General features: G+C 48.4%; 1 protein-coding gene across 2 annotated transcripts in view; it reads right to left on the bottom strand.

Moving 5' to 3' along the window:
* Positions 1-10,000, bottom strand: part of LOC110506716 (plexin-A4) — a 424,640-nt gene that overhangs the window by 401,257 nt on the left and 13,383 nt on the right. For both annotated transcript variants that reach the window (XM_090199137.1, XM_090199138.1), the window contains exon 2: positions 1,652-1,834. In XM_090199137.1, the coding sequence (XP_090055263.1) occupies positions 1,652-1,834 (183 nt within the window). The remainder of the gene's footprint in view (positions 1-1,651; positions 1,835-10,000) is intronic.

Genomic DNA, 10,000 nt, shown 5'->3' with positions numbered 1-10,000 from the left:
TTTCTATCACTCTCCCTCTCTTTCTTTCACTCTCCACCCTTTCTATCACTCTCCCTCTCTTTCTTTCACTCTCCACCCTTTCTATCACTCTCCACTCTTTCTATCACTCTCCACCCTTTCTATCACTACCTCTCTTTCTATCACTCTCTCAGCACCACTCTCTCCTCTCCTCCTCTCAGCACCACTCTTCTCCTCTCTTCCTCTGAGCACCACTCTCTCCTCTCCTCTCCTTCGCTAAGCACCACTCTCTCCTCTCCTTCTCTGAGCACCACTCTCCTCTCCTCTCCTCTCAGCTCCACTCTCTCCTCTCCTCCTCTGAGCACCACTCTCCTCTCCTCTTCTTCTCTCAGCTCCCCTCTCTCCTCTCCTCTTCTTCTCTCAGCTCCAATCTCTCCTCTCCTCCTCTGAGCACCACTCTCTCCTCTCCTTCTCTCAGCTCCACTCTCTCCTCTCCTTCACTAAGCACCACTCTCTCCATCTGCTTCCTTCTCTCAGCTCCACTCTCTCCTCTCCTTCTCTCAGCTCTACTCTCTCCTCTCCTCTCCTTCTCTCAGCTCCACTCTCTCCTCTCCTCTCCTTCACTAAGCACCACTCTCTCCTCTCCTTCTCTCAGCACCACTCTCTCCTCTCCTTCTCTCAGCTCCACCCTCTCCTCTACTTCTCTCAGCTCCACTCTCTCCTCTCCTTCTCTCAGCTCCACTCTCTCAGCTCCACTCTCAGCTCCACTCTCTCCTCTCCTTCTCTCAGCTCCACTCTCTCCTCTCCTTCTCTCCTCTCCTTCTCTCAGCTCCACTCTCTCAGCTCCACTCTCACCTTTCCTTCTCTCAGCTCCACTCTCTCCTCTCCTCCTCTCAACTCCACTCCTTCTCTCATCTCCACTCTCTCCTCTACTCTCAACTCCACTCTCTCCTCTCCTTCTCTCAGCTCCACTCTCTCCTCTCCTTCCTTCTCTCTGTAATACTATTGTCCTCAGAGCCAGGAGCGGCTAGCTGGCTTGGCCCAGGATTAGTCTCAGTCATGGCTGTGTGTATGCTCACACCCCTGTCAGCACATCAGAGAAGAGAGAGAAGCAGAGCAGCAGGCCCAGGGCCCCCCAGCACCGCATCATCCAATTACCCCAGGACAGGGCTCCCTGAGAGGGGGGCGTTGGGGGCAGCAGGGGTCCAGGCTGGGGCTCCGACACGCTGCACCAGGCCTATCCACTTCAAAACGCAGTCTCTAACGGTTGATCTGTTTATGGCAGCGACTTCTTTAGTTTCTTTGTTCAATGGGAAATGACGTATGGTTTGTATCATTTTAGAGACTATTTCAGTGTTGTGGACAAAAATGATATGGTAGCAGCTACAGTGAACAGCTGGTTGTCATGGTGTAGCGTGTATTATACAGGACCATGGATCTGGAGAGACGTCCAGAAACACCAGAAAGACCTCTATTAATAAAACCCCTGAGGTGGTCTCGAGATGCTCTCTCTCTGACACACACACACACTCACACACACACTGCCCCTCCTTCACCTCTCCCTCCTGAAGAGAAAACGGCCAACTCAGTACGTTTGTGGAAAGACAATCTCCTCGTATCTCCTAGTAGCCCTCCACAATCCCTTGTGGGAGACCACTGGGAAGTGTAATAGTATCAATGGCCGCCCGCCTACCTTCTTGATGCGCCCGCTCTTGGTGCCCACGAAGGCCAGGGAGTGGTTCTTGTAGACATAGGCGATGACCGAGGTCATCTTGTCGGTGGAGTCAGAGAAGAGAGGGATGCCCTGCACCATCTCTGACACCCCCAGCGGAGCGTTCATATCCAGGCCACAGAAGTTGTCGTCGATGGTTAAGAGCTGGAGGGAGGGGAGGGAGGGGAGGGAAAGAGAGAGGGGAGGCAGAGAGTCATTATTGGACTTTTTTTTGTGATCAACTGTCTCTTATTTCTTGTTGAAGAAGAGCGTGTATTCTGAAGAAGACTATGGTAGATGTTCAGTGAGAGATACTTAAAGTTAGTGCATTTATCTTCAGATAGCTTGGTGAGACAACCACATATCTCAGTCATAGTGAGCACATTTTCCCTCAATAAAGTAGCTATCAAAGTCAGTGTATGTAGGAGGAGGGGGGGGGGGGGTTTATAGAGACAAAAGTGTGGGTTTGGCTCCAGCCCTGCAATAACACATCTGATTCATCAACACTATCATCATCCTTCATCTGCACTAACATTGTCTTCCATGTGTTACAGCTGGGTGGGAGATAAAACCGGCAAGCACTGCATCTCCTCCAAGACCAGAAACAACAGGTTCAACAGTTGTAAAGACCAGTAGAAAACACAGAGGAATTCATCTCAGAGTCAGAAGACATGAATGTGAAGGGAGAGAGGTTCATAATGGCCTTTTACACTGTCTGGGTTTAGTCTCAGTGACACAGTGTTATTTAGACTGTCTGAGACTGACCTTCTGGACATGCAGAGAGGGAGTGAGGAAGAGGTAGAGAGAGAGGGAGAGAGAGAAAGAAAGAGAGTGAAAGAGAGAGAGAACGAGAGAGAAAGAGAAAGAGAGAGAGAACGAGAGAGAGAGAGAGAGAGAGAGAGAGAGAGAGATGTAAAGAGATAGACAGGGAAAGGGAGAGGGATGAAGACTGCAGTCAAGTTACAGTAGTCCTATGTAATATTGCCAGCAGCTACCCTGACAGGCTGATCCCAGGCAGATCCCCCCCACAATACCACCAATGTAAAGCCAAGAGATGCCAACAACAGAAAATACTATTCAAAGTGAATCGGAGAACAAAACAAAATGAGCCTTCCTTATTTTCCCACCGCCAAATCAGTGTTGACCTCTAGGGAGGAGAAATAATCTGAAAAACAAGAAACGCTCACCTCGTTTTTCATCTGTTATGCAGCTGTTATGCCTCGCAATTGGACATGCTACTGTGCTTTTGTAATTGCCATGTGTCAGGCAGCCCAACCATATGTGTCAGGTAGCCCAACCATATGTGTCAGGTAGCCCGGCCATATGTGTCAGGTAGCCCAGCCATGTGTGTCAGGTAGCCCAGCCATATGTGTCAGGTAACCCAGCCATATGTGTCAGGTAGCCCAGCCATATGTGTCAGGTAGCCCAGCCATATGTGTCAGGTAGCCCAGCCATATGTGTCAGGTAGCCCAGCCATATGTGTCAGGTAGCCCAACCATATGTGTCAGGTAGCCCGGCCATATGTGTCAGGTAACCCAGCCATATGTGTCAGGTAGCCCAGCCATATGTGTCAGGTAGCCCAACCATATGTGTCAGGTAGCCCGGCCATATGTGTCAGGTAGCCCAGCCATGTGTGTCAGGTAGCCCAGCCATATGTGTCAGGTAACCCAGCCATATGTGTCAGGTAGCCCAGCCATATGTGTCAGGTAACCCAGCCATATGTGTCAGGTAGCCCAGCCATATGTGTCAGGTAGCCCAGCCATATGTGTCAGGTAACCCGAAAGGCAACCCGAAAGGTAGCCCAGCCATATATGTCAGGCAGCCCAGCCATATGTGTCAGGTAGCCCAGCCATATGTCTCAGATAGCCCAGCCATATGTGTCAGGTAGCCCAGCCATATGTGTCAGGTAGCCCAGCCATATGTGTCAGGTAGCCCAGCCATATGTGTCAGGTAACCCAGCCATATGTGTCAGGTAGCCCAGCCATATGTGTCAGGCAGCCCAGCGGTTAGAGCAATGAGCCAGTAATTAAAAGGTCACTAGTTTGAATCCCTGCGCTGACAAAGGGAAACATCTGTTGATGTGCCCTTGAGCAAGGCAGTTAAACCTAGTTGCCCCAGGGTCGCCATTGATAATGACTGACCCTGGCCGTGACCCCATTCTCCAAGGGTGTCTCGGGGAGAGTCGGCTATGCCAAAAAACACATTTCCAATTCACACACGTGTATTAATTCCCACGTGTACATGTGTGAAACAGGGAATATATTAGCACCAACCAAATGACTATTATATGCAGATAGAATGGTGGGTTGGAATATGGACGACATGCAGTCTGGGGAATGTTCACCTGTCATAAGAAAAGAGAATGCTGTATGGCTTCTGATAGCAGAATAATGATGCTAGACAATAGGCATTACTCCATCTGTATGGACAGATTTGAAACAGTGGGCTTTGGACTGGTGGACAGTCCCATTTGATTAATATGGAGGCAGTGCGCTGGGTTATTGTGAGAGTAAAAGCGCGACAGTTGATATTACAGTTGGAGATGTTGTTCTCCTTTCCCGTGATTAAAGGTCCTGAGGTCAGATGTGAAAGCGGGTTATAAATCATCACCTGTTATCATATATTATAAGACCAAATCATTTCTGGCATACCATTATGCCGATTCAAACCTTCCATCTCAACCAGGGCTGTGTCTGGGTCCATCTAATACATCAGAAACACTGGCGTCTCTCTCTGCTTAATGAAAGATTAGACACGATAAAAACGACATTATAAACCAAAGTTGTGTTTATCGGCATTAAAGCTCTAACTGCCGGTAACAGTAAGCTTCTGCATGTAAACAAGCCATCACGTTTTTCAATGAGGCCATTATTGGGATAAAGTGGAGCACAATATGGCAATGTTACTCTTTTTCTTGGTTAAGATGGCATTGGTGGGGACAAAGTGGAGCAAAATATGGCAATGATACCCTTTTGGTTGGTCAAGGAGGCCATTGTGGGGACAAAGTGGAGCAAAATATGGCAATGATACCCTTTTGGTTGGTCAAGGAGGCCATTGTGGGGACAAAGTGGAGCAAAATATGGCAATGATACCCTTTTGGTTGGTGGTTCTTTCCCGGAAGCTTTTTAGTGAACTCAGTCCTCAGGGAAACGTTCAGTCAAGTGTCTGCTGACAGAGTTTCACAAGCCCTTCATCTTTGTCACCACGGAGATAGAGAGCTTTCATGAAGGCAATAGAATCATACACTGGAGCCGTCTCCATAACATGGTGGTTATGTTATGAGTAATCTGTCTGAGACTGTCACGCCCTGACCTTAGATATCTCTATTTTTCTATGTATTTTGGTTAGGTCAGCGTGTGACTAGGGTGGGTACTCTAGTTTTTGTATGTCTATGTTGGCCTGATATGGTTCCCAATCTGAGACAGCAGTTTATCATTGTCTCTGATTGGGGATCATATTTAGGTAGCCATTTTCCTCATTTGTGTTGTGGGGTTGTGTCTATGTTTAGTTGCCTGTCAGCACTATTTGTATAGCTTCACGTTTCGTTCGTTGATTTGTTTTTTTGTTCAGTGTTCATTCATTAAAAGAGAATGTACGCATACCATGCTGCACCTTGGTCTGATCCTTATGACGAACGTGACAGAGACTTCACTATGGTCGAGTCAAATTCATTTCATATCGGGAGAAGAAGGGAGAGAGAGAATAAACAAGTCAGAGAGAGAGAGAAAACATATGTTTTTGGTTTCACATTGGTTGTTGGAACAAAGCCATATATTTCATGGTCGTAAAAAATAACGTTATTTAAACGTCCTGAGAACAGAAGTTAAAAGTTAGCCTATTATGGGAACATTTACTCTGGTTAGTGGGTTATTTAGAGGTTTTTTAATAGCTTCCTTAAAAGTTTCACTGAATGCTTTTAATAACACTGCTAGCATATTTAGGATTTCATTTTCTCAAGTACAGATAGGACACATGGCGAGTCATTTCCTGAGGAATAATCATGAGAACATGTATTTTGTTATTGTGACACTGCATCAGTTAGATTCAAACCTCTGACTTTCTATCCCTGTCTATCCCTGGAATTAGCCCACTGCACCACCAGGATGGAGCTAGCATGCCATGGGTTTTTGCGCATACAAAGCTGTTTATTTTTGTCCATTCAAAGGAAACAAGCACTCATTAAGATCAGATGGGGCCAATTAGTTGGCGCAGCCAACACACCTGAACCCACTTCACAAGATGGAGGATAGAGAGAGTTTTGTTGATGCTGAGAAAGGAATGTAGATGTTTTTAAGTAACATTCTGAGAGTGGAATTTAGAGCGTATTGATGTTAATGAGTACAACATTCCCAGAATCGCTTAAGTCACTCCATTTTAAAAATGTTCCCAGAATGTAATACAAATATGACATTAAATGGAACCACGTGGGAACTTGTGTGGAATGTTCTGTGGAAGTACTAAAATTCTCACAGAAGAACATCGTTTTTTAACATTCTCGGAACAATTTGAGAACATGAGATTAAATAGAACCATGAAAAAACCTGATGGAAACATTATGCTGAAGTACTGAAATTCCCACATTGTTTCTTAATATTCTCAGAACTTTTTGAGAACATTCCCAATGTCAAACCAGTTGTAGAACGTTCCTAGAACATTACCAACATTGAAATTAAATGTAACCATGTTCAAACTTTTAGGAAACGTTCTGTTGAAGTTATGAAATACCAAGAAAATATACTTTTTTTGTCAAGTTCCTGAACTGTGTTAAGAATGTCCCAAAGCCAAGCAACTTTCCTGCACCATTCCCAGAAAGTTGTGGGAAGTTGAATGCAAAATAACCACAGGACAATCAGGCCCTCACCAAGCTCTAAGAAACATGGTTCTCAGAACGTTATGTGCTAGCTGGGTCCAGTCCAGCCAATGTCGCCTGACCTTTAAAAATCTGCTGGCTTAGATTGCTGGTTCCGTGGGCCGGGGAGCATGAAGTGTAGCTGAGGCTAGCACCCAGCCATCCTCTAGCAGGGGTCAAAAGTAGTGCACTATATAGGGAATAGGGTACCATATGGGAGGCAGGACAGAGCGGCCAACTCAAAACATCTTGTCTGCTCCCACGCTTCCCCTATCTGGCGCTTGAGGGCGCCAGGCTGCACTTCATCTCTCCCTGTGTTACAATAAATATCTTGGTTCATTCATCCCTGTTTCCTGGTCTGAGTTTGCACTTGGGTTCCCCTGTGCTGCTCCGCTTAACAGCACAAAAACTCAAAGTGTCCAAGTGGTGTGTTGAATGCCGTTTTCCACTCGTCCCCCTCTCTGATGCGGAAAAGGTGGTAGGCATTCTGGAGGTCGAGTTTAGTGAAAACCGTGGCACCATGGAGGGGGGGGGGAAGCAGAACTGATGAGTGGCAAGGGATACTTGTTCCTGACAGTGATACTATTCAACCCACGGAAGTGACCCATGACCCATCTCTTTTCTTGACGAAGAAAAACACAATTTGATTTCTCATCCAGTTAAGCAGAGCAGCACAGGGGAACCCAAGAGCAGACTCAAACAGGGATGAATGAACCAAGATATTTATTGTAACACAGGGAGAGATTAAGTGCAGATCCAGGGAACCTTGGATGAGTTGTAGGAAGCCAGATGTGGAGGCTGAGGTTGGAGTGAGCTGGGTTGGGACTGTTGATTGTGTGGAAACTGATCATCTCCTGGTGAATACCAGAGAGTGGCTCTGCCACACAAGGTTGGTCTCAAACAGAGGTCTGGGGGAAGATGGGCCGGCGATTTGACTCAACAATATTTCCCCCATAATGGCCGAGCCTCCTCTTACTGGACGCAGGGAACAAGTGGAGACCATCTGGCCAACCTGGACACAGTATAGACAGCTCCTAGTATCTGCCTCTCCTCTGGAGATAGACGGGTCCGGCCGGGCTGCATGGGTTCAGGCTTAGAACATGCCTGGGGTAGGGATGCAGTCGGAGGAGAAGGGCAAGGCACTGAAGCAGATGTTAAGGTACTTGCAACCCTACCTACCCTCTCCCTCCAACACTCCCAGAGACGGTTGTCAATGCGGATAGTGAGAGAAATGAGTTCATCAAGATCATCAGGCTACTGGACACCAACTCGTCCTTGAGGGTCTCAGTGAGTGAGTTCCGGAATGCTCCCTGAAGAGCCTCCTCATTCCAGCCGCGCTCTGCGGCGAGGGTGTGGAACTCAAATGCCATTTCAGTAACACTCTGGGCGCCTTGACGGAGGGACAGGAGTTGTTTAGTGGCATCCTTTCCACAGACCGGGTGGTCGAAGACCTTCCTGCTATAATCTGCTATAGGAGAAGCAAATGGGTGACAGAATGCAGCAGCCATCATACGAAGCATCGGGGAGTACTGGCATTCCGGTTGGTATGGTGACATCGGCTCTGGGTCGCCAGCCGATGGAACCTGGGGTGCCTAGCCAACATGTTGTGCTTCCACGCCCTAGCTGGCTCAAGAAGTTTCCTTGTCCCGGTTGGCTCGGATGGCGCACATCCCACGTCAGGACTCAGCTGGATCGTCAGTTCTTATTCGCCCAGCCGGTCCAGGATTATAAAAAAAAAATTGGTGACGTCGGGGTGGATTCCACCGCCGATGGACCCGGGGGTGCGTAAGCCAGCCGGTCGGGCATCCACACCCTGGTTGGCTCAAGAGGTTTCGTTGCCTCGGGTGGCTCGGCAGGTTTCCATCCCACGTCACGCTCCTCTGGATTGTTGGGCTCCCTCGACAGGCATCAGGCAGGCGTCTTGCCTCAGCCGGATGTTAGGCTTCCATACCTCAGCCGGCTCGTCAGGCTCCCACGCTCCTGTCGGTTCGTCAGGCTTCCACGCCCCAACCGGCTTGCCCAGCACCCATGTCTCACTTGGTTCGCCCAAGTGGGATGCCGGGTGGTGCCCCAAGAGGGGGGGGTACTGTCACATCTGCTCCCGCTCTTCCCCCCCCTGGCGCTCAAGGGCACCAGGTTGCCCTGCATTACATCTCCCTCGCTGCAGCGGGATCTACAAGCATCTTGCCTCAGACGGATTGTCGGTCTTCCATGCCTCAGGGGGCTCGCCAGGTTCTCACACTCCTGCCAGATCGTTGTGCTCCCACGCCCCATGTCTCGGCCGGTTTGCCCAGGTGGACGCCGGGTGGCGCCCCTAGGGGGGGGGGGGGGGGGAACTGTCATGTCTACTCCCACTCTTCCCCCCTCTGGAGCCAGGCTGCCACTCACTCCTATCATCTATTATGCACACCTGCCTTCCCTCTTCACGTGCATCAGCGATATTGGACTCACCTGGACTCACTCATCATCTGTTTATTACCTCCCCTATATTTGTATATATATATTTGTCAGTTTCCTTGCTCTGTTCTCGCTGCTGCAGTAATAGTTTTTTTGTCTGTGTTACCTGTTTGCTGATGCTGTTCCTGTCTCGTTCCATGTCCGTTCTATATTAAGTGTTTTTGTCAGTGTTACCTGTTTGCTGATGCTGTTCCTGTCTCGTTCCATGTCCGTTCTATATTAAGTGTTTTTGTCAGTGTTACCTGTTTGCTGATGCTGTTCCTGTCTCGTTCCATGTCCGTTCTATATTAAATGTTTTACTCCCCGTACCTGCTTCGTCTCTCCAGTGTCATCCCATGTGACACATCTAGCCTTCTGCGGTGTTAGTCTTTCTGCAGGCCTGTCTGCTGTCATCTCAGGCCTGTCTGCTGCCCATGCATCATCACAAGACAGAGAGCTTGGTCCGGCATTGTCGTCGTGATGATAGCTCAGGGCACACACACATGAGCACATAAACATACCATCACCAGACACCCTTATACAGTATCTGGAGCTTTAGTTGGTAGAGCGGTGGACCCCTCCATCTATAGCCCTCCTGCTGCTTACTCTTCTGATAGAAAGAGGAACAAATGAGAGAAGAAGAGAAATCTTCTGCTGGCTACAGCCCCTTGACTTGATTTTCATCATTGTTACAGGCGGTTACAAAGGAGCCTCATCACCCAGAGGTCAGGGGTTAACCTCCCTATGAGGGAGGAAATGAGAAATGAGAAAGTCGGGAGGGAGGGAGGGAGATGTGAGGAGGGAGAGGGAATGGCTCGTCTGACCAACAACAAGAGGTGCGTGAACATTTATTTTATTTTCAGCCGATTTCAGATTGATACCTCGGAGGGTATAACGAGGGTACTTTTGGTACTTTTATAGAAGTGTGTGTGCATGTGTGTGTGGGTGTGAGTGTGTGTGTGTTTGTGCATGACACACACTCATGCATGTACAGAGAACCAGACGTGTGTTCTCGTCTCCCGTTATTGACACCTGCCGTGATATTT

This window comes from Oncorhynchus mykiss, chromosome 15 (genome assembly GCF_057628025.1).
Source record: "Oncorhynchus mykiss isolate SJ-2025 chromosome 15, ASM5762802v1, whole genome shotgun sequence".
Taxonomy (NCBI): domain Eukaryota; kingdom Metazoa; phylum Chordata; class Actinopteri; order Salmoniformes; family Salmonidae; genus Oncorhynchus; species Oncorhynchus mykiss.
The sequence above is the reverse complement of the archived record's forward strand: the minus strand, read 5'-3'. Positions and strand labels throughout refer to the sequence as shown.